A 24148-nucleotide genomic window follows, 5' to 3' on the forward strand; every position below is an offset into this window, starting at 1 on the left:
ACAGTGGCCGCTGTTATTCCTTCCAACCTCCGACCAACCTGTTGGCTCCTCACAACTTGGTCCTTCTTACTTTAGCTTCAGCAGAACATTTCAACTAGTTTTACTTGGATTATGGGCACGATCCTCCTCTTAGGTCTTCCACTTTCCTCCAGCTACTCGAACTCATTGAGACATTTCTCTTGCTGTGATATATGGTGGTAGTGGATGTACAGTACCAACACTTGATGCATGCAACTCACTCTGATGCTCCCCCTCCGCATACCACTACTGTTTAGCGAGACTTGAACATTTGTGAAAAGCACAGCCAGAAACCAGATCAGCTCTAAATTCATGAATAATGAAAAAGATGTATTCAGCTGCCCTACAGGTTATCCCACAGAAGGATTATTGAAGTGAGCTCCTTCGTAAGCAGAAAATCCCTACAGCAAGGCCTTTCATGTGATTCAGTTAGTCATGCACCCAACTTAAATGAGAATTTACCCTTGCATAACATTAAATACAGTCAGCTGCATAAACAGGCTCTTTCTCACCACGTCTTACCCTATGTCAGTATCCGTTTGGTGATCTTGAGTAAGAGATGATAATCTTGCTTCTGAGCAGTAAGTAGGTAAGCTGATTTTGGCCACAGGAAAAATAGCTAAGTGGAACAGTTAGTGAGCTTACTAGTACCGTGAGCATTAGTGTGGAGGTGATCTTACACAGAACCTGCTTACAGACAGCTGATCTTTTCCTTTCTAATAGCCGGAGCTAGCAGGTGAGGAGATGAAGAACAAAGTACAAAATGAGAACGACAAATTCAAAATACTAAGAGCACTCCATTGGAGAGATCAGACTTTGGTACATGCTTTCAATTTCTGGGTTTCTCTGTTCATGGGTACTTCATATGTGGCACAAAGAGAAAAATGGTTTTTACAGGTTACAGCAGCTGCTCTGGGTTTCTGAAGGCATGTGCTGCTTCCTCAGCCACCTTCATCAGAAGTAACCAGCCAGGCTGGGGAAGAACGCTGCTTTCAGCTTCCAGCACTTCACCTTTAGGCAAGGACTCAGTCTGCAAGCGTGAGGGTGGATTTAAACAGGAGCAACAACAAGAGAGAAACAGCATTACTAAACCACCCAGGTCAGTGAAGGAGGAGGAAGAGGTGCTCCAGGTGCTGGAGCAGAGATTCCTCTGTGGCCCATGGAGAAGACTCCACTGGAGCACGTGGGTATTTCCTCAAGGAAGAGCCCACACAGGAGCAGGTTTATCCTGAAGGACTCTAGCCCACAGGAAGGTCCCACAATGGAGCAGGGAACAGCGTGAGGAGGAAGGAGAGCCAAAAGGAACCGTTATGGACTGACCACAGCCCCCATTTCCCCTGAGCCACTTGGGGCAGGGGAGAGGGCAGAAGAGCTGGAATGAAGAAGTGAAGTTGAGCCTGAGAAAGAGGGTGAGGTAGGGGGAAGTGGATGTTTTAGTTTCTCTGTTTCTCACCACCCTACTCAATTTCTAAATGGCAATAAATTTAATTTTTCCCAATTCAAGTCCATTTTGCCTGTGGCAGTAGTCCATAACTGATCTCTGTGTCTTTATCTCAGCTTACAAGCTCTTCCATCTTACTTTCTCCCCCTGTCCTGTTGAGGAGATGGAGTGAGAACAGCTTGGTGGGCATCTAGCAGCAGGCCAAGGTCAACCCACCAGAAGCTGTTGCATACATCTGCTTAAAAAAACCCCCTTAAAATCTACTAGCTCACATTAAGCATTTGCCAGAAGAGAATTTCAGATCAGCATCTGCCTAACGCTTGCAGACAAGCTTTTTCTACTGTAGAGCTTTTGAGGGAATGATTTTGTATTTTACCACTTTTTCTTATTTCCAAAACCCACACAGGTAATGACTTCCAACACTCATTTACTATCTATACATTATTTGCAGAATTACAGAGAAGAATAATTTTATATGGAAAAATATAATATTAAAAATCTTACATACAAGGACAAAACATAACAACAAAAGGCTGCTCACGGAATTAACATCCAGTCTTTCTGTCACCAGTTAAGATGAAACTCCTTTAGGGTGAATTTTCAATAATGATAATAAAGCCTCTTTTGTTTTTAACCCCTCATAAAGGAGACACATATTAAAAATAGTAATGTCTAAAACAACATTATTTCTTAGTCAGGCACTGGAAGATTTGGCTTTGAGCATCTTCTGAAATCAGCAGTCATCAGAGGAATCCAATTTCACGGAGACACCAGTGACGGAGTTTCTGAAAGCGTCCTCCGAGCTGCGATCCGCAGGCATTTGGGGCAGCCTCCAGACTTGAAGCACGCTTTGTGAAAGCATGTTTTGCACTCTGTTTATACATACAAGCAGTTTAAACATTCAGGGGGAAAAAAAAGAAAAAAGTCCAAAAAATTAATCAATAGCTGTGTTCCTTGAAGGACGTTCTATCTAGTTCACCCAAGTATAAAAGTAAACAGAAGCAGCGCAAGGCCAGAACAACAACTGCTGTAGTAACTATGACTAAACATTTTGGTAAGATTCACAGGATTTACAATGAATGTCAGCAAGATCTGATACAGCAGCAGTACAGCACTGTCCACGCTCGCTCTCGTGTGTAGACCCAAAAACAGCCTCCCTTTGCAGCTGTAATTATATTCAGGCAAGTCCCTGGTTTTGCTCTCTGAATTTACCAATGCAAGACAGCTGCCACAGGCTGGTTTTCAAAGATACGTGCTATCCACGCATTTCAAATACATGTGCAGGTTTTCCAATATACGTGCTTTCACTGAAGCAAGCTCTCAGGGTTTTCCTAAAAAGTCTGAACAGTTTTACACAGGAACATCCCCCCAGTGGAGGGATAAAAAAAAAAAGTTTGGTCTGGAACATACCTGTGCACCTTTTGCATTTGGCAATCTGATGTGGAAAGAGCAGATCTGCGCTCTGACAGAATTCACAGATAAACCCCTTTGCTTGACAGAGCTACAAGGACAGAAAGAGACTGGATTTACTTTTAATGCAAGAAAAAAAAAAATATTTGGGAGCGTCAGCAGGGATATTCCTCACACTAGCAGCTGCGAGGACGCTGAGCCCTGGCTCTTCCTTACCTCACAACCATCCACATGGGAGGTGGAGCTCTTCAGAATATCTTTAAGAAGGGGCAGTAACTGCCCTCGTTTGATCTTTACCAGATCATCCAGCGAGAAGAGGTGCAGCTCCTCTGTCAGATGGCTGGGGACTTGTTCAAATTCTTTCAGTACACTGCAAAGAGAAAGAAAAACCAAGTCAAGTTAAATAGTCTATTCGAAGAATAAGCTTCTTTCACTTCTCCATTCACTCGGGGATCTCGCAAAGCAGGTTCATGCTAAATCCTTTCTCCTCTCCCAGTTTGAGATCACATTAACAAAAACTGGAAAGTTTGGGATTTAGAATAAAATGTCTGCTTATAAACGTGCACTCCTTGGGCACTGGAGTTGCCATGCACGGGTATCCCAGCTATTCTTCAATACTGTGTGAAGGGCTCTCTCCTACCTCAGCAACAGTAGGTAAAATCCCATATAATATCTAATGTGATAAGCTAGGGTTATTCACTTTTTTGCAAAGAGAACTTTGAGGGGGTTTATCCTGCATAGGTCACTAGTGGGTGAAACTATGCTTGTACTGAGCAGGTGAACACTGAAAAAATAGCTATTACTTTTAAAATGTCACTGATGCAGAAGGTACAGTGAGGATCCTAATACTAATTTCTCAAATGGAATCACAGGTGGTTGTCCAGAAGAGAGAAATTAAAATACATATCTATCTAATTTTGGTGAACGACACATCAATTGATGCGTAGAAGAGGTCCATGTCAAAGAAAGAACAGAACCCACTGTTAAAGCTTATTTTGCTTATGTCTGTTTTTAAAAGGGTCAGCAATTCTGCAGAGAAGGTTTTATCATTCACATGTCTACCTGTTAGTTATGCCCACAGTTTGGGATGATGAAAAACGAAAATCTTTAATTTGCAGCAACAAGCAAGGTCATGTTTTGGTATTTACCACTTTTGGTTACTAATTCTATTTGAATATGTTTATAAAATAAACTGAATTGAGCATTATGATCAATTTCTGGAAGAAATCTTGAAACCATCAAGAAACTATTTGGTTTGGGTTTTTTCTAAAGACAAATCATTTCAGAGATATACATAAGTATCTTTGGCCTTTTAAGAATGAGTGAGAACCTAAGAGAGACAGAGTAGGGAAAAACAGACACCTAACAAAAAAAATTTGACATTTAAAACCAAATGTCTTCATATGTTACAAGAAACAGAAAGCTACCACATAACACTCAACATTTGCAGTGTAATAGAAGGAAGTTTTGTTATCAGAATTTTCTCTAATGATCATATTAACTCATTTAAAACTGCACTCAAATGTCTCTAGAGAAGAAGGCTCTATAAGCATCTTAGGTACATTTTAATAAGCTATTTTTCATGCATGCTCATGGCCCATACCTTTCACCAAACCTGCAGGTTTTCAAAAGCTTTTTCAAATGAAAAAGCTGTTCTTGTGCCTCCTAAAAAAAGAAGGGGAAAACAAAACAATTTTTAAATGAAAAGTGATTGCATTTATATATTCATAAGTGAGGAACACCACTATTTGAGTCAGCAACCATTGCCAGCACATCAAGCCACACCTAAAAACAGGAACTTCACACTCAGCACAGAATTAAACAAACGGATCTTCTAATGCACGGAAGGCCAGGGAAGGCAAAAATCTACTTTTATTCACTGACAGGGGAAGCAATTCCTAACGCTACAAATGGCTCTGTGTCAGCACACCAAGATGCTAGACCCAAACCTGTGTAAGAACAGGTTAAGCGTCCCCTCAGCCAAGAAGGGAGCACATGGCAACTTGTCACCTTCAGCAGAGCACCCTTTCTCAAGCTGCAGGAGGTGCAGCCCTTAGATGAGATGAGGGTGTTTCCTCTAATGGTCTACAAAATTAAGGAGTCATTCAAAACTTCCAGAGCTTTCCAACAGCTAATTGCCAAGCAGAGGTAAATATTTACTGCAGGAGCCCAGCTTACTCCATAATCTAAAACTGGTAACCAATAAGGAAACGCCTCCCAAAGACAAGGGGGGCAGAAATGAGACCTCTGGCATAGGTTGGGAACTTCTCCCTCCTCCCCCTTCATCCGAGGGGACAGAAGGCAAGTCCCAGAAGCGGTGATGGGACAAGTCTACGTGCAGAGACATCAACTCTGCCTCCTTCCCACACGCATGGCAAAGGACAATGTGCCCTGAGGAGTTCTGCCCAAAAGTCTCAGACTCACGAATCCCTCCCCTCCCCCCCCAAAAAAAAGGCCACACTTACCCTCACCCTGTCCATTTCTTTACTTTTCGTATAGAGGACTTTGTTAATACATGACACATTGAAAATTGGGTGCTGCCATATACTGTCCAGCAGGTGTTTGGAGAAGTTGCATACGTAGTATTTTTTGAAGTCCCACTTCATCAGTATTCGGGCAGGAATGGAAGACTGGGCATAGCTGTGGCAGCAGTCACAAAAGTATTTGCCCAGGTAGTCACAGTAGCGGAGTCTCCGGATATATTCTGCGGGTAGATAGCAATGAAACTGTGAATATTTATGGGATGTATCTCTGTATGCCTATTCTCTCTAAATTACTCAGATCTACTGCAGTGAGTCTCAAGGGGTTTTTTGGGGGGGTGGGGTTTGTTTGTTTAAGTAAGGCATTTTATTATTGTGGTAAACACATGCACAAGGTCTGTACTTTGCATTAGAAGGGAAAGCTTTCCTCCCTTCCACATTTGTCAAACTGAGCTGATTATATTTATCACCATGAGATCTTAAGAAAAACCGTTGTTGCTTTACCCACAAAAAAGAGACACAAAATAAAACACACGACAAAATACTTCCACCAAATGGAAAGACAAGCTGATCTCGGAGTCACATTTGTACAATACTTTTTTCCATATAAAGAGGTTTGTGCTTTTTTTCCCAGCTATCTCAGCATCTCCGGTTTGCTCGAGTTAATGTGCCATCACAGATTGTTGATACCTTACAGGCCATCACAAATGCTGCTCTTTTGTGAGCAGTCCCAGAACAAGTCTTGAAAGCCACTTCAAAGATTTCTTAGGTAAGGTCTGGTTGTCAGACCTGTAAATCATCACGCTTTCCAGAAGTTCTCACTAAGTACTCACAAATACTCTTCAAATACAAGCAGGATTTTGTGATCAAGATTTAAAGAAAAAGTAGTTAAAAAACCAAAACCAACCAAACAAAAAACAAAAAAGCAAAACCACAGATTCTATGAGCTTAATTTTAGAGACTTTTGGAAATATGTAAATTGGCACAGAGAAAGAATTATTGAGAGAAACCACTGGAAAACATAAAACCAGCACTTTCCAGCCTGGAGGCATGATTTTTAATAGCTTTTCCTGATTTGTTGTTGACCATCATTAATTTTTACTGTGTAAAAGAAGGACATCTATTAAGTTTTGTATTCTGCCTGCAATGAGAAATTCCAGGCAGTGGTAGGATCCCAGTGCCTGGCACATCCAACAATGAGCTTCCTCCTTCTAGCTCCGATAGATGTACCTACCACAATTGTAAAATTATGTTGGTGAAGACTATAGCCTGTTTACCAGTTATGGATTTTTTTTTTTTTTTCAACTTTTTGGTAATACTTACTGCTCTCTATTGGAGTTCCACAACCAACACACGTAAAGTTCTGGGCAGCCACCACTGCATCCCTCCTGCATACAAAAGCAAAGTTACACCTTTCGGCATCCAAAATGCAGTTTAGTTAACCTTCTCCCAAAGTGCAAGAGAGCTACACTGGCACCAGTGAAAATGTCCAAATTGGGAGCTAACTGCTACTCCTTCAGGTGAAGGAGGGGGTTCTGGAAGGAGATGTGGGTTATTATTTCAGTGGGAGTCTCTAAGCTATTCTGTGGAAAATATACCGTCAACTACTGCTTCTAAATACGGCTTGTTGCAAGAATTAAATTCTTTTACACTTCTTAAGGTGACACCAATATCAAAGGGGGCGGGGGGGGGGGGGGGGCAGGGAATCCACATTTGCAACTGAAAAAGCAACTGGACCTGCAACACCACAGGCAATTAGCCAGCCTGCCTGTTTTGCACATTTAACACCCCTTTATGCAGAGTGAGACTGTGGTTGCCACAACCACGACCTGTTTTCTCCCCCCTTTCTCAACACCTAGTACCCGTAAAATATCAGCAAGGAAGTGGGGAAAATTAAAAATATTCTCCAGGTGATGTCACCAAATGGAATTTCCAGGAGTCCAGCTAAGCGCTCTGCTGCCCTAACACCCAACGGTACGTGCGTTATCGCGTGTAAAAGTGCACGTGCCACGTTAACCAGGACATGCCAACAGAAGGGGAAAAGGTGCCATCTGCTTTCTAGCGAAGGTGGTGACAGACACTGCAGAAGGCTGTGCCATGCACTAGCTCTAACCCTAGGTTCTGTTAAATCACCCAGGCTCCTTCCATCAACCTCAGCAGGTTTTAGACAAGTCCCCACCCTGTACTAAGCGACGACGCTCAGATCCCTTAGACTTACTTGACTGAAGGGTGAATATTAAATATGATCTGTGATCTCGGCGGGGCCCAGCCAGAAGATCCTCTTAATTTGGATATGATCTTTATTTCTTCAGCCAGATTCAAACTGGACTCAAGCTCTCTTGGAATCTCTTCTTTCAGTACAGACTACCAGGAAAGACAAACTCGTGAAGATGAACAGCCCATCATCTGGACATACGTTAAATGCTACGAAACATCTCCCTTTATACTCCAGGATTTTAAAGTTCAGTTTTCATGCAGTCCCCCTCAGTTAAACTCCCTCGTATTGGTCTCAGAAGAAAGTACATCCTGTTTGTTCACAACCACACATCCTAAATGAGCTGAAAATTGCTAAACTGAGAAAAAAAATTCTAAAAATTTATCTAAAGTGAACTAATAAACTGTAAGTACTCGTCTGTATTTATTTTTGTTTTTAAATGCAGCTTCCCCCTTTCCCTAACAGGGAAGCAGCTGCAGCGAGACAATGATTATTTGGGGAACCAAATAAAGAGCCTGCTGTTTTCGGCTCAGACTCACTCTCTGCTTAGATGAGCTCAGGCACCCAGACAGTTGAACTGCATAGCCTGTCTGCAACCAGTGTTTTCTGAAAGCTCTGCACAACTCCTGGGCTGTTGCTTCAGCAGAATTGCTGCCTGGTTCAAAAGATGACCTGAAAGTTAAGCAATACAGACAGTGGGGAAAAAAAAAAAAAAAAAAATAGCAGCATGTCATCAGCAGCTCCGCTGCCTCTTCTGCATCCCTGAAAAGTTTTCTCCCACCCCTTCATTCCTATGCCCTTGCTTTGATACACCCAAGCCCTCGCAGAGCCACAGCCACCACCCTCCAGCGACGCTCCGGGACCAGAGAAGTGCTCTGCTAAGCCAAGCACCACAGACACTTGCTGTCGAGCAGCATTCCTTCCCCTTCCTGGGGAAGACCAAATGTACCACTCCCACACCTCTCCCCACCCCGGCTGGAAGAGTCATCGAAAGCTGGTCCAGCAGAAAAGGTAGTGCCATCGGGCTATTGCAGTAAGACACACAGCATTACCTTTTATCTGGGACAAGAGACAGATTTTCAAGGTCTTCAAGTTCTGCGGTAAAGGAGAAAGTTTTATCAAGTCATCTAAGAAACAAAGCTTCTGTTACTCAGCACTGTTTTAAATCTACCTTCTGTATTACTACGGTGTCAGTGTCAAATATATTCATCTTTACAACACCCTTGCTGGATGTGGGAAATAAGACTCCTTATGCCTGTTTTACAACCAGGGCTGAGGTTCTCTCCTCGGCAGAGCTCTGACATCCGCTGACGAAGAGTAGTCCCTAACAGCTATGCATCATATCATCACCATCAGCCTCCCTTCAAGAGCAGGAGAATCGATAAGGAGACACTAAGTGCCTGCTAGTAGTCCAAGTCCAGCCAGAAGGAACTAGACATAAATAATAATATACAGAACGGATAAAGCGTGCATTCATTTTTTTGGACACTGACAGATATTTAGAGACAGCGATCACAAACGTGCCAGCTAATGCTATAAACAAGTTCGTAACAGGTGAGGTGAATGGAATTAAAGCATACTTCTTCATTTTGTTTATATAGACAAAATATGCTTATGCAGACAAGGTGTTCACATTGGTAGCATTAGTTTTGGCCATGCATATTCTTCTCAAGACAAATGCTTCTCCATTCGTACATGTCAAAATAACAAAATAACCCCTGCTACTAGAAATGCAGTTTTGGGAGCTCGTTCTTCACTCTTAGATTAGGGAAAGAGGAAGCAAAAAAAAAAAAAAAAAAAAAAGCAAATCTCTAAACCAAAGGGAGAAAAAAAAAAACAATCAACAAAAACCCCCAACACATTTAACAGGAAAAAATAAGATAGAGGTTAAATGTTCCTCAGGTTACTTTTCAGGGTTTCTATTTCTATATATGTTAAAACCAGAAGCTAACCAAAAGATACTCAGGATGTCCTGAAGTGAAGCAGACCACTGGTGACTATAAGGGGACAGTCTGCTCTAGCCCTGAAGCAGAGAGAGGGCTGCTAATCAACCTCTTTAATCAGGAAATGATCATGTCCTAAATTCTCTCAAACAATGCTGCCATAGTTGGCTGAGGCTGTGCCAGTTTCACACTTTGCTCGCCCACGTTCATGGGGTTTTACCCTTAGGCATAATTTCAGTCCCTCAAACCGGCAAATGTATTATTTTGAGAAAGGAAATGCTGCGCCAGTCTGGTATTTCCGCGTGTGTTCGAGTAAGGAGTCATGCTTACGTTGCTCTTTCCATTTTCTCATGCTATTTCTCCTGCAATAACACCTACTAAGTCAATAGATTTTCCAAACGATGCAATAGATTCAGCTGAACAATGGAGCTGTTTCTGCACTTATAATTTTGAAGTCTTACCAATAATTACATATTCATCCTCTGAGTCACCGTGGCAATGAAATTTGGTAACCTCATGATGCGACGGGAGATGCACTGAGGAGCTGACAGGCAGCAGAGCACAGCCTAACCAGAACAAAGACAAACACCAGGTAAACTTTTCCAGCGTTTCTAGAGTAGCTGCAATGGTATTTATATTTTTCTTTGCTTACCAAAACTTTAGCACACAGCCTGTATTTATAGAGTAGTTTTATTTACTTATTTTTATAAACACACACACACAAAGTCAGTTCTTGGGAGTCTGTCATTCATGCAGCATGTCCCTCAGTTTCTAGAGGCTAAACCAAAAGGTTTTATATTATCAGTGGTCTCTCCCCTTCTCATGTGCAAGCACACCATTCATTTTTCCCCACAAGTTGTGTCATTTAGGCTTTAGACTTAAGTTCCATCCCTAAGATCTGTATTATTCAAGAGACTGAAATCTACTTAAAAATGCATGTGCTGACTCAAGCATTACAGTGCCAGGAGTATTTATTATCTTGTCTCAAACTGTACGGGAATGAATGAATACTCTGGGCAGTTTCACTCAAATCAGTTGCATGGCCTGATCTGCATACTGCAGAAGTAAGCACAGAAGGAAAGAGCCAGGTTTCAAATCCTGCAAAAACTGGATTTAAGCAAAGAAAAAAACAGCCAACTACAGGCACGGTCTATGGAGAGTTGTGCTTGGCACGTGGCACTTCAACCTTACCCTTTTTTTTTTTTTCCCCCTTCATGTACAAAAAATAAATCATAATAAATAAAACACAGATGTGAGCACTCAAAAGGAAGAACGTGACCCACAAGGAAAACGCTAGTGGCATGATGATCCTCGGGGAACACAGCTCTCAAGAGTCTCAAAGAAGGTACACAGGATTTGGTTCCAAGCGATGTCCAAATTCATTTGGTATTTTCTTGCACAAAAATAAACAGCAAAGGCTGTTAGGAAAGTTTGCATTATAGACTAAGTAACTTGCCTTCATAACCACTGTCTGAAGAAGCCACAGAAGAATCAGACTTCTTCACTCCAGGGTAAGAAGATAACTCCGAATCAGTGTGATAGCTGCCATCTGATCCACTTGTTTCCTCCACACCCCAGGACTCCACTTGTTGGCTTAGGATATTACATTTCATTTTTTCTAGCGATGCTATAATCATATCTGCAACAAAAAAGTGCGCGTTTTCCTGGACGCAAGATTGGAACGCTTGTTAGTACACAGGATATTTGATATTTACTTAAGATTAAGTGAAATATATAAATTTTCCCTGTACTTTTTCAACTCAAGAAACGAAAAGGTAAGGCTATCTCACCTTTCATTTAAACAGCAAAAAAACCCCACCCCAAGGGCAATTCAGAGACAACATGCAAAAGGCAACTGCCCAGATAATCGTCTCACCCTTGATTAAAACATTGAATTTACTTTTATCTTACCCATCAAGAAACTTGATTACATGCCTAATTGATGAATATGTATGCATTTTAGGGACATAGTTTTCTAGTTACGCTGCATTATTTAGTATGCAAGTGTGAATCCATGTAACCTAATTAACAGGATTTAATTTCCAGTCAGTGTGTACAAGCAGTTTTGCACGCATGCTAACTTGGATGGGGCCAGAATGGCAAGTTTTGAACGGGCTGTAGATCTTCCGGTAGCGTGGGTAGTACAGAAGTAGTAGAACAGTTTCATGTGTTAAGAGTTAAGGCAGCGCAGCAGGGAACGTGCAGTGGGATAGCTTATGCTGTCAACTCAAGGCTGCACAGAAAGCCTGGGCTAAGGGTAAGCGGGAACCTCGCTCCCCTGGTGTTCACACTGCTTTCAGTAAAAGGCAGTTGTTTCAAAGCTTCACCGCGGCATTTCCAGACCAGACACAAGCCCTCCCCATGGTCTCACACAGCACCCCACCAGCCCCACCTGCACTGCTGCTGGCCTGGGCGCAGCCTCCCAGCCTAGGCTCAGCTCAAATGGGGACGCATCGTGAGGGGTTCGGTGCGCTCAGGTGTGCGGACGGACACTCCAGAGGCGCCCGAGATGCTCTCCCATCTCCCCTCAATTGCACGTGTCTGCATTGTGCAAGGCTAAACCTCTGTCTAAATTACCATGGCGGTACCTAAAGGCTAAAGATTCTGAGTGCAAAATAATGAAAGCTTTTTTAGAAAAAAAAATGCCTTATGCTCAGAACATTGTACCACTCACAGCAGTATTTGTGATATCCCCTACAACCTGTACGGGAAGCACAAAGACATCAGTGTATAGAAATAGCTAAATCTTCAGGACTACAACAGACATCACTGTTTCTTATTGTCCACAGCCAAACGCATTTAAAAGAGATTAATCTCAACATTAGAGAGAGCCCACAAGTCCCTGTGGGTGTTTGAACACTTTTATCTTTTCCCTAACACCGATTAGCATCACTTGCTCAGTGCACAGTTTCTCCAGAGACAACTTTCAGTGAACTTCAGGACACACCATTAGCAAAGGAAAGAATTAAACGGACTTTTTTCTTTTGGGAGATGAAGGGGACATCTCCTACTCTGAAGATTCAAAAAGCCTGTGTGGCACTGGTTCACTCCCAGTTAGTGGCAGAGCACAGCACATCAGCACGTCCTGCTGATAAAAACAATTAGGAGCGTGTCTGAGAGCTGCAAAAAGATGGAACAGGGTACGGGTACTCCTGCACTTCAGCATGCCTATCAGCTTTCAGCCTCCTGCTAGGTCCATCACCCCAGGAAGCAATCCCAACTCAGCTCTGACACACCAACCTTCTCATTTCTCTTCTCCTCGACTCGCATCAGAGGAAAGTCCCTCTAGATCATCTGGCCCATCTCCTTCCTGGCACTCAGCTACAACTCTCAAGACCTGCTGACACTACAAGTACCTTAGTTTTCAGTCTCCTAAGTTTCAAAGAGATTATTTCACAACCCAAAATGTTTCAGGTTTTGGGGTTTTGATTGGTTTTTGTTTTTCATAGGCAGTCTCACTCGTAATGGAGTGAGCTTTTGATATCTTTTAATCTGTAATCACATCAGCCCCCAACCACCTGCACAGGAGAAGAAGCCGATGCAATCTTGCCTCACTCAATGGTTCCCAGACTGTGGTTTCTAATCCAGGCATCTACTCACTGGTCTCCTGGTGACTGAAAGCAAGTTACATCGGTCTGGTTCCCACATTACAGATGGAGAAACATCATCTCCTTTCACAAAAAGCAACGTGAGAAGCTAGTTCACAAGTTTGTTGGGTTTTGGTGTGTGATTTATTGGGGGGGGTGGGGTTGATTTTAAAAATGCACCTTAGGGACGCTGAGAGCTTCCAATCAAACACAGAACTTGCCACTATAGCAAAACCAGCGCGTGCACAAAGATGTTTACCTCTTTGGCCCAGGACACGGGACCACGTGCGCATCCACAGTCCAGCAAAAAAATCTTTTCTAGGCACATTTTTAAAGCTCTTTTGTTTTAAATCCTACTCGTTGCAATAACATAATTATAACATTAACCCCTCTTTTCCAATTGTTAGAAAAGATTAACATTTAGCACACAGAGTTATGTGTGACAGCATTATCTTCTCATCTTTATCTCTGTTTATAAGCCCACAGAGGCATCCTATCTGGCAACACACCTACGACCATTTGGGCCCCTTATGCAAATTAGAAACCATGAAAAACTGCTTCAATTACTGCAGATGTTACAGTTACTGTGCTTGTAATTCACACGGTAATTTTTTTACAGCAATCTCATATGCTCATCATAAGCACACATAAAAAAACCCCAACCTCTCCCCGTCTCTCGACACTAAAAGCACGGGGTAAGCTCCATCCATATGCACATAGCTGGAACAAATTCTGCGTAACATATTCTAACCTAACTCTAAGGTGACTATAATAATCTTGAAGTTTGGTATCAAGGAACGTGTGGGAAAATGATGGAATGAAAAACAGAAGTGTACAGTGTTCTAAAATATTTCCATTATTTTCAAACAATTAAAATATTTAATTAGTGGACTAAGAGTAAAAATAAATGAACAAATAGGCATTTTAGGTTTGTATTTTCACCCACAGAGGGGAAGAAGAGGGAAAATACAATATTTGTAAAGATTAGTCCATCTATCAGAAAGTTCTGTTATTGAGAAATGCCTCCTGTCATCTGGTTTTGCCACTGTAAAACGGAAAAAACATTATGACAAGTCTTTGTTGTCCTCACCTTCTCCACATCTTCTGGAAGCAGGCAGATGTCCTGCAACAAACGATTCAAGGGTATAGCGCTTATGTTCAAAGGAGTAGAACCTGTGGGTACAACAAGAAATTTTATTAGTAATTTCTTTTCCTCTGCAGCTCCCAAGATGTATGGAGGGTGATTTCCAGGAAGCAAAGCAAACTTTCTTTCCCAAAACTGAACACCGTTGGGGTTCTGGTGGAAGTTAAGGAGAAGGAGAGAGAAACGCGAGGAACACGTTGGCATTTGAACTACCCCGGCAACTGGAAGCCTGAGTATCAACTACCAGGGAAGCGGAGTTTAAACGCTGTGCGGTGACAGCGCCGCTGCGCTCCCAACACCAACCAGCCCTCTCCCAGCTACGGCCTGAGCTGCTGGGGACAACCACGGCCAGAACCCCGGGCCGGGATTACAGCGATGCTCTGCCGTTTGCAGCACAGCCAGCCAACGCTGCTCTCTGCCCCTTCGCTACAGCTGGAAGAAAAAGAAGTCTCGCTGCTCCGGGCATGCGGAGAGATGTATCAGTCTAAAAGATCCCCTGAATCACTGCTGGTACTGTGTGACTACAGCAACTTGGGAAAAAACTTTTCCCGTTGCCATACCTCGAGGAAATCTCCCTCCTGTTTCCAAACGCAACCCGTACTGCACGGCAGCATGGCCAACTGGGGTGGATGCGTTAGCCGCAGTACTCCCTGCTTCCCAGAATAGCAGTTCTGTTTTCCTGGCATTAGCTGCCGAGTACGATGAGCATGTGAAACTAAATTAAACTCTTTTTCCCCGTTAAGAACTTTTCACTATGCAGCAGAGCACACGTCTGGTTTTCTGTAGACGTAGGCTGTACCCTGGATTGCTTTTATACATAAATATATATAGTCACAATCTTCTTCCCCAGAGAACTGAAGGTGTGAGATCACGCCCTCTTGTTTTCAAAGTGCACACAACCGCTGTTGCGAGAAATTTGCTGGAAGGCTGACAGAGATTCTATATAATGTCTGTGGATGTACACACTAATGAGATATGAAAGGAAATGACTCCTGGTTTTTACACCGACTGGTGTTTGTTTACTACCTCTTCTTTGACCTTATAACCAAGCAATTTCTCTGTGCTGATGTTTCCAGGATAAAATATACCGCACCTAAATGCTACCACCAAACATGCCATTTAAATTGCAGATAAGAGGGGGTAATCTGCAGATGTTGCAGATAAGAGGGGGTAATCAAAGGGTCTTTGTAATTAAAAAAAAAAAAAAAAAAAAGCCCCTGCTGGATTTGTTTAAAAGTCACAGAAAGGATAAAGAGGTCTCACAAAGTGTCAGAGTAATTTCTGAAAACATTTTCTCCAACTAAAGGGCACTGAACTCTCAGGCCTAGTTTAGATTCTTTATATTGCCTTATTTATAGAAACCCTGCTACGCTGCCCTGAGCACTGGTGACATCAGGCTGGAAAGTCAATACTGTGCTGGAGCATAGTGAGACAGATGTCATGTTTTTGTAGAGAATTATTAATACCTCCATTGTGTATACCACGGAGGAAAAATGGGAGGGCTGACGATCCGACTTTTCAAAACAGATTTAATCACTGCAACGTCATCTAATTCAGTTATTTTCATGCCTATTCGATGATTCATCTTACTGGATAAGGAGTGTAAAGCGAGTATAGGTAAGTGCTGAAGGCTCTCCAGTTTGATAAAAGCCTATAACCTCATCAGTTAAGATAACAAACATTACTCTCTGAACTAAAAATAACAAGCAAAAATAAGGAAACGGGAAAATAATTTCTTTTCTGTAAAATAGAAGATGCAAGTCATCTTAAATATCATTTTGAAATCTAATGGGAGGTGTCTCTCTTGCTTACCTCTTGCATCTTTAAGTGAAAAGAATGTAAAGTGGGAGGGAGCATGAGAAAGGACCCCAGCGCATCCAGCAATGGGACACAACTCTGGGTCCGACACGAAAAAATGATCTGGTTTCACTTCTGCTCCTGAGCATTGGAGCTGCCTGGAGGCTGCTGAGGCTGGGGAAAGAGCTTCAAGAGCTGCAGAAGGAAGTGACCTTGATGTATACAAAGGTTAAAAGCAAGAACAAGCCCTTTGAACTGCCAGTGATGCAGCAGCCACAACAAAGCTCCCAGAAAAGACCAAATTCAGTCGCAGGGTCTTCATTGGCAATGACCGAGCCTTTTCAGAAGGTTGCACCAGGACACCCTTAACCAGAGAATGGCCCTTAAAAATAACAAACAAGTCCTAACAGGAGCCTCACAGGATCAGCATAAAATACCACTGAAAAAAAGAAAAATTTATTCCGATTGAAGTCATCTTATGTCATTTTCTTAGGTCTCGTGCATCCCTCACTTATTCTCCTGCAAGAAACTGAAGTGAGAAACCACCACCTCTGAGACAGCAACAGAAAGGAAGGCCAGCCAGGAGACGCTCTTGTGTAAACCCTGAATTCAAATTAAGTGTTTTATTTCTTCTTTTTCAGTTTGCCATCTGCTTTCCCTGTCCTCATCGTCCTGCGCATTGCAGTGGAGAACGAGACCTCGCTCCCCCCGCCCCAGGCTACCCAGCGGCGGGTTTAACGGCTGGAAGCAATATGGAATGACGAAATGCAGAAGTTTTCACTTTGTACAGAACAGACCAAAGCCTGACGCAGACAGAGCCCACCTCGTTGCACAGTACTATACGGGATCCTGGCTCCCGTGAGGATTATTTACCAGTAAAATCAAGGACACTACTTCTCCAGTCACCTGGCTGCCGTATTCCTCCGTTTCTGGAGAGCCTGCATTACTGACCCAACGCAAGCTTGTGACACGTCCTACGGGTGCCAGAAGATCGAGTCACGCACAATTTATTTGTTCTTACACACGTGCCTTGCGGTCCTCGCTGACACCGAGAGCCTGGGCTGTGTTTTCCAGACCCGGCTACCCAAACCTGTGTGACTGGCCCCAGCCGGCTCCAACCACCGCTGCGGTTTCCATCGCCCTGGCCGGCACGACCCAAACACAGAGGGACAACAAAACACCCAGCAGAAGGAAACAGCCATAATCATCGCCATACCAACTGCTGACAACATCGTGCCCCAGATGACAGAGTTATTACTATTAAAAGCTCCCAGTCCTGCAACAGCATGTGCCTATTTGAGATCTCGCACGGAGGAGCGATGGGTGAACAGCCGGGGAGTGCCAGAGCTTGGAAGTGAAGCTCAATGGAGTGTCACCACTAGCACTACTATTGACCAAAGGGAAAAAAAAACCCAAAAAAACCAACAATGGCCTTTGTCATTTTATTTACAATACAAAAGCAGTCAGAGTGCTCCCATTTGCCTTCATTTCCAGTAGAAAAATCAGGCCGTGGTAGCATCGTCTTTCTGGAGCTCAGTATCTCATAAGAAAAAGCCCTTAGATACCAATAACACCCTTTATAAATAAAATAAAAATGTTTAAACTTGCTGTAGCTAAGGCTGTTCGTATCAACGTTATGACAGCGCTTGCCTAGTCATTCCTAATCACCATAAACAAGGGGCGCATCAACTTCAGTTGATTCAGAAACCTTATAAGAAAAACGGACCTGTCAAGTTACCTGTTCGATTGACGGGCTCTGATTGGGAAGGTCCACTGGGAGAACTGCTGGGAGAACTGCTGTCACTGTTGCTGACGGGCGCAGGCTCCAAAGCATCAGGGTATTTCAACAGATCTGCTGGCTTACCATCAATTGAATCGGGAAGAAAACTTGTGAAAGTCAAGTCTCGTTGGGAAGGGGCATAACGCTCTCTTCCCAAATGCACAACAGCCGATGTGACAGTGCTGCCTGTTAACGTCACCTGGGTAAAGCAGTCCCGCTTCAGAGGGGACACATCCGAAAGAGCAAAACCTTTTAAGGAGGAAGCAGCAGGATCCCCGTCAGAGCAACGGGGACTAAAGAAAGTATCCAGCGAAGGTTTAGAGGAATCACAGCACGTATTGTCCCAACACGCCCGGTGCCTCGTAAACCGAATGTCTGTCTGTGTACAGGCAGCATTGCGATGTGCGGAGTCGCTGTCGCTGTCATCACGGCTATCCTCATCGCTGCTTTCTTCCCACCGTTCCACATCACTGTCTGGATGTTCGTCTCCCTGCATTGTGATCTGCTCTGGCACCAAAGAGGGCTTCAAACCAGATGCATTTAAAACAGACACGAGAATGTCTTTGATAGCTTCAGCACTGTCTGGGTACGATCCAAAATTTCCGGCATGTCCAATCACTGCTGGCCTCGAGTATTCATCTGTTCAGAAAAGGGAAGAGACCGAGACGTCAGGAAACAATCCTTAAAAAAATAAAAATTTTAATTTACAACATGAATAAAACACACACTGTTTTAACATGTGTGAGAAGAAAGAGAAGAACTGAATTCACACCACTCTGCTGCCTCTTCCTGCAAGAAAGCTCGTTGATAAGGCCAGGTAATAAACCAACAGTAAAGTATGCTGCTGCTAGACAAACACAATTAGTTAAGCCTTTAACGGTGACTAATTGTCAGCGTGCTCAAAAACATCAACGTACTACAAAACTGGATGAGGTACAGTTACCGGTACAGGTACTGGTTCTATTGCCGGTAAAAGAGAAGGTCACGTTATAGCAAGACATATGGAGTATCAATACAGCAGGAAGGAAAAAAAAAAAAAATACACTTAGTAATAAAAGGTCACATGCTTGCGTGTTTCAGTTCAGTCAGACACTCCTCCTGATGCGAAAAAGGCTAAAGTCACCTTCAGTCCATTATTCACAGGGGTGACAACATTTACGTGAACCCATAAAGAAAATCAGCTCTGTAACTGCGAGTTCACTGTAATGCCTCTGAAGGTAAAGTACCGTTGGTCCTACATGATCTACTGCAAAACTGCAGTTCAATAGAAAACGGAAAACTTGATTTTAGTGGCAAACATATAGAAGTGAGCACTGCAACCAGTAGCTATTCAAGAATAAATTGAAGTCCTTTACCTTGAACAAAAAGCCTCACAGGAACTGCCATCACCCAAGCAATGGGGAGATTAGACACAAAGTCTGTGTTCCAGAAGAAACTATCGACCACATCGTGACACTGAAGTTAACAACCGTCTCCTTTGAGGAAGATAAGTTGGTTGTAAAATTCTAAGAATAGATACAATCAAGAAGATTCACTTCCAGGGCAAAGAACTCTTAGTTAGGACAAGGAGGAATGTTAAACACTGCTAGTGAAAAAAGCAGCTAGTCTTGCAGACTGCAGACTTTGCCCAGAGGTTGTTCTCCTTGGATATATGTCAGCAGAAAACAGCAAACCTCTCCACGAGTCACTCACCTGGAAGCCAGAACGGACTCAAACTGCACGATAACAAAGTTTACTACTAAAGGTATCAAAACCAAAACAAAAACCCCAACGTACTTTGGAAAAGCAAGTAAATATAGAGAGCAGTCCTTGTCAAGAGAAAGCTGAAAAAAAATTCATAAGAACATCATGTATAAGCTATACTGCAAGAGCTGCTAGCAATGCTGTCCTAGTGAAGCCAGGTCAAAATCAGCTCAAGAGTTCACCAGTGACTGGGACCAGTCACCTGCCACCGATCAGGACAAAGCTCTTGCAGAAATAGCAGCAAAACTGCACATTTTACTGACTGCACTTGCAAAGAAACACCTTGCCAACATAGCTAGCCATGGCAGCGTAAGGGCAGGAATGGGAAAATAAAAGCAAGCTGACTGTCGAACAAATATATTTTGATCTTTTCAGGAAAAGAAAGCAATTTTGCTTAACTGTTAGAGGTTTCAGTTGCACAGGATATCTGAACCTGGGCTGAAAACATCATCTTTTTTGTGCAAGACAAAATATTTAGCCTTACTGTCTTCAACTCTTCCATTCTGCTCTCTTATTGCAAAGGGCATCCTGACCTTTGCCTTTGGCCTTTCCATCCCTACTCATCCTTTGTCATCTCGACTACTCCAGCATCATGGAACATCTCTAGCGCTAATCATATAACCATGCCGACTTATTCTTCCAAATACTTGTTCTTAGTGGATTGTAAGAAAAAAAAGAACAAGTTTTAAAAAATTAATTCATGCTTCTGCTCTGCTAAGCTTAAAACAAACAAACAAAACCCCAACACTCAACAACAAAAAAACCAATCCTAGACAAACCAAACCCCCAAGCCACCAGAAATACGTTAATTTCAATTAAAAAACCATAAAATCACAAGTTCAGTTTTGCAACTGATACTCATGTGAGTAATTATGGTAATCTATTAAAATCTGAGAAACTATTTCTTGAATGAACGAGTTAAGCTGCCAAGAATCATCTGAACGGTTCAAGCATTTCACTCTTAAGCATTCAAAATGCCAGTGTAACTAAAAAGGCCAAAATACCATTTAAAAGGCAAAAAAAACTTTCAAAGTGTATAACATACTTTGATGTTGTCCCATCTTCAAAGCCAATAAGCAAAGTTCCTTCTCCAACCAGCCTCTCCTTGTTTAGTACACACAAGCATCAACAGCTTTTTGGTTTTTAGCAAAAGCTCCCCAGAGGGTTTTAGAACAAATTGGCGTACCTGAGAGAACAGAGATTTGAGGTGTCGGAGCAAGGCAGCTAATCCTCGCTGAGGGATTTGAAGAATACGCTGACTCGGTGAAAGCCACCTTTAGGCTTTCATGGTTTAACTAGAACAAGAACACACGGGCAGACAATTTGGTTATAAGACAACAGTGCTCTGGTAATGATACACCCCCAGTCTCACAGTCATCCCAGCAGGAAGAACACCGTGCTAAGGTTTGCCGACAGTCACCTAACCACTGCCTGTATTTCTGGTCATCTGAAAATCTCCCCAGGAGCATGCATCATCTGAAGAGTGCTGGCATCTCAGCTCCGCATTTCACTCCAGAAGGCAGGTGACCAAAAGCAACTCTTCTTGTGCATAAGGCATATACGAGATAAAATTCTGAATCGGATGTCTATGTATCTGTCAAAACAACAGCAATGAAGTGGAAAAGCATTCAAGGAACCACTAATCTGTCGCTGGAAGCATGGGCCTGTTTAGATGTATACAAGATATGAGCTAAATCTATGAGGCCCCGACTCCACAAGCACGTGCTGCATGTGCTGCTTGATCTCCCAGCTGTATCAACTGGGAGCAAGCACGGTCACATAATCACATCTGCCTAATTTGATACAACATAGTACATATGGTTCACGTCACCAACGTGGTTGACCCAGCATAAAGCGAGAAGCAACACAAATACGTAATACTTGACCTGGCATACAGCCTGCCACTATAAGCTGGCCAAAATTTTGAATGCATTTGAACTGACTGAGCAGGTTTATACCAGATCAGCGTTTTGCTTTGTGTGGTCATGATGCCTCCGATTTGGTATTTCAAACCCCAAAGCTGGATTTTCCATGTTGTCAAACCAGCAGAAGCTGAACCAGGGCGAGCAGTTTAGCACAAATACCGAGGGGCTAATTCCAACAAGGGAGTAAGATACACTCAGGACAGCAAAGCAACAGGTGTCCTCCCCAAGCTCACAACTTCCTTGTGAGGGTCACACATTGGCCTCCCACTCCCCTTCAACTGCCTCAAGCATGTCATGGACCTGCAGAGAAACTGGGGAAATCAAAGGGGTGCCCTGCTCTGATGGGCACATCATTAAAAGGCTCTTAACCAAGGTGTACCTCATGCCTTCTCCCCACTCACAGACCTCGGTGAGATGTCTCCACACAGAAGCATCCCCAGGATGCCTCTCGCCCTCCCCTGCACCCCGTGATCCCACACAAAGAGAAGCGAGTTAAAAGGTGTGTTGTCCTCTGCCGCCCTGTGTTGACCTCTACATTCCCCATGTTCTCCCCGTGGGAGAGTAAGGTGACTCAGAGAGCAGATCCAGTCCAGATACCCTTTCAGACTTGTGGAAAGCAGAAGAAATTAAAACCCACAAAGAATTTCCCTTTTAACTGAAGAATAACATTTCAGGCCAAAAATAGTACGCTGAATTTCAAATATTTAGTGGGTGATTATGCCAGTGCTTAAAAAAAATACTCTCTTCAGTATCTGATAGTGGTGGGGTTTTTTCCCCCCTCTGCACTAATTTAGAAAAACCGTTGTGTTTGCAGGTTTTATATATATATATAACTACCATATTGTCAATATTACTGGATAAAGTAGTTCTTACAGGAACTCATTTTTATTAATTATGTTGATTTAAAAAAACTGTGGGGTTTTTTTGTTTTAGTATCAGCAATTAATTGACTCTACCTCTTAGGAGGTAGCAAGTATCAGAAGTGCTTAAGACCAGGGTGAACGCAAGTACTTTATCAGTAAGTGTAAATATTAAGAGTGCTAAGTTTTAAGATTTTATCTTTTTTTTAAACAACCCTCCCATCTCTTAAATCTTATCAGAAGCAACCGGTGTTCTGAGAATTCAGATAAAAGATTTCCATTTACTTTCAAGATGTTATGATTTCAACTGTGTTACAGATTGGGAAAGAGCTCCTTTAGTATTTTGATATCAAGCTAAAAAAAAAAAAAACACAAAAAACCCAAAAATAAGCAATTAAAGAGCACTTATAACAAAATATGATGACAGAGGTGCATGAACAGTACCACAACACACTCCCATAACCAATAAAACCCACTGACAGTTTGACATCTTTCACAGTATAACTGAGTCAGCCTTCCCCTCCCCGCAATATTGAGGCTGTATTTCCAAAATTAACTCCGTAATAAAACAACCAACATGCAAAAATATTTACCACAACCACTGACAACTAAAAGCTATTTTTTTTTTTATAAAAACGAAAACACTGAGCCAACATTTCTATTGCACCCTCGCCTTACCTTTTTAGAGCAGGGGTGCTTGAAGACTTGTGTTCCGCTGTAGCTGGCTAAAGCTACCGCATGGAGAGACATGATGGGAAAACATTCATTTTTTGTTGCTGTTAAGTACCTGGAAGCACTAAAGGAAGAATTACAGTCACCACCACGTTAACCACGATTCTCCATGTGTTTTGCAGACTCTACGTTTAATATTCGGAACTGTTGTCGGTCTTGGTTTTGCGTGCTTGTAAGCTTACCGAAAAGCTGAGCTAAGCAACAATGGAAATTTGTGTTAGAAAGAGCCCGATTTAGATTTAAAAAACAAAACAAAAAACCCAACACAACAGGAATGCCTACTACATGCATAAGAGGAATGCACTGATGTGCTGTACCCCGCAGTTTGTTGTAAAAGGAGAAAGAGACGGAGCGGAGCCGGCGGCAACGAAGCCCCCGTGCTCGGAGAGGCTGCTCTCCCCCCGGTACCGGGCAGGGCAAGGCACCGGCACTGGACAAAACCCGGTGCTGCCCTCCCGGCACGGCCCTGGAAAGCCGCGCAGCCCTGCACACGGAAGCACCCAGCCTGCCGGAGAGCTTTGCAATGCGTTTAACTCGGAGAGAGGCACCGAAACATCCCGCCGCCCGAGCGCCCCAGCAACGCGCACCATGCGCCCTGCAAAGCGCCCACCGACCCCGGCTCCCCGTCCCCACCTGCAGCCGCAGCGCCCGGCTCCTCCCGGTGGGCGAGCAGCGCTCCTGTCCGCCGGGGCACAGCCCTGTTCCCGCCACCTTCCGCGCCGCAGCGGGAGCGGTCGCCGGCCCTCCCGGTACTGGGGTGGGGGGTGGGGGGTGGGGGGGAAGCACCGCCCCGGGGCGGGGCCACCCGCCGGGACGAGGGGCGGTACGGCTGGGCCGGGCGGGGGTCGGTGCCGGAGGTGGCGTGTCCCGGCCCGGCTCTCGGGAAGCTGGAGGCCGGTCCTCAGTGCTGCAGCACAGCTTGGAGAAAACAACCCCAGCCGAACAACAACAACCACCACCGCCTGCGAGGAGCGGCCGAGGGCTTTGGGGTTGGCCGGTTCGGAGAGAAGGAGGCTGAGGGGCGACCGCATGGCTCTGTGCAGCTTCCTGAGGAGGGGACGTGGAGAGGGAGG

At 43.6% G+C, this 24148-nt stretch overlaps 1 protein-coding gene across 1 annotated transcript; it reads right to left on the bottom strand.

Annotated features, from left to right (window-relative positions):
* Positions 1-1790: 1790 nt before the first annotated feature.
* RUBCNL (rubicon like autophagy enhancer) lies at positions 1791-23821 on the bottom strand. The gene is made up of 16 exons (XM_054812976.1): positions 23709-23821; positions 23022-23139; positions 20745-20853; positions 17774-18454; positions 14185-14267; positions 10964-11171; positions 9969-10073; positions 8617-8659; positions 8104-8236; positions 7568-7713; positions 6673-6737; positions 5335-5573; positions 4473-4534; positions 3086-3239; positions 2870-2960; positions 1791-2331 (listed from the first exon to the last, which is right to left on the bottom strand). The coding sequence occupies exons 2-16, from the start codon at positions 23091-23093 to the stop codon at positions 2219-2221; spliced, it is 2304 nt and encodes a 767-aa protein (XP_054668951.1). The 5' UTR covers positions 23094-23139; positions 23709-23821; the 3' UTR covers positions 1791-2218.
* Between the last annotated feature and the right edge of the window lie 327 nt (positions 23822-24148).

This window comes from Grus americana, chromosome 1 (assembly GCF_028858705.1).
Source record: "Grus americana isolate bGruAme1 chromosome 1, bGruAme1.mat, whole genome shotgun sequence".
NCBI lineage: Eukaryota > Metazoa > Chordata > Aves > Gruiformes > Gruidae > Grus > Grus americana.

What these genes read in the sequence shown, in the direction of transcription:
- RUBCNL (XM_054812976.1), bottom strand. Translation starts at nt 23,093, where the DNA reads ATGTCTCTCCATGCGGTAGCTTTAGCCAGCTACAGCGGAACACAAGTC. An exon ending in TTCCAGAAGATGTGGAGAAG is followed by an intron (nt 11,172 to 14,184) that starts GTGAGGACAACA and finishes TCTTGCGTCCAG; the next exon opens with GAAAACGCGCACTTTTTTGT. An exon ending in ACCTGCAGGTTTGGTGAAAG is followed by an intron (nt 3,240 to 4,472) that starts GTATGGGCCATG and finishes TTCTCTTTGCAG; the next exon opens with TGTACTGAAAGAATTTGAAC.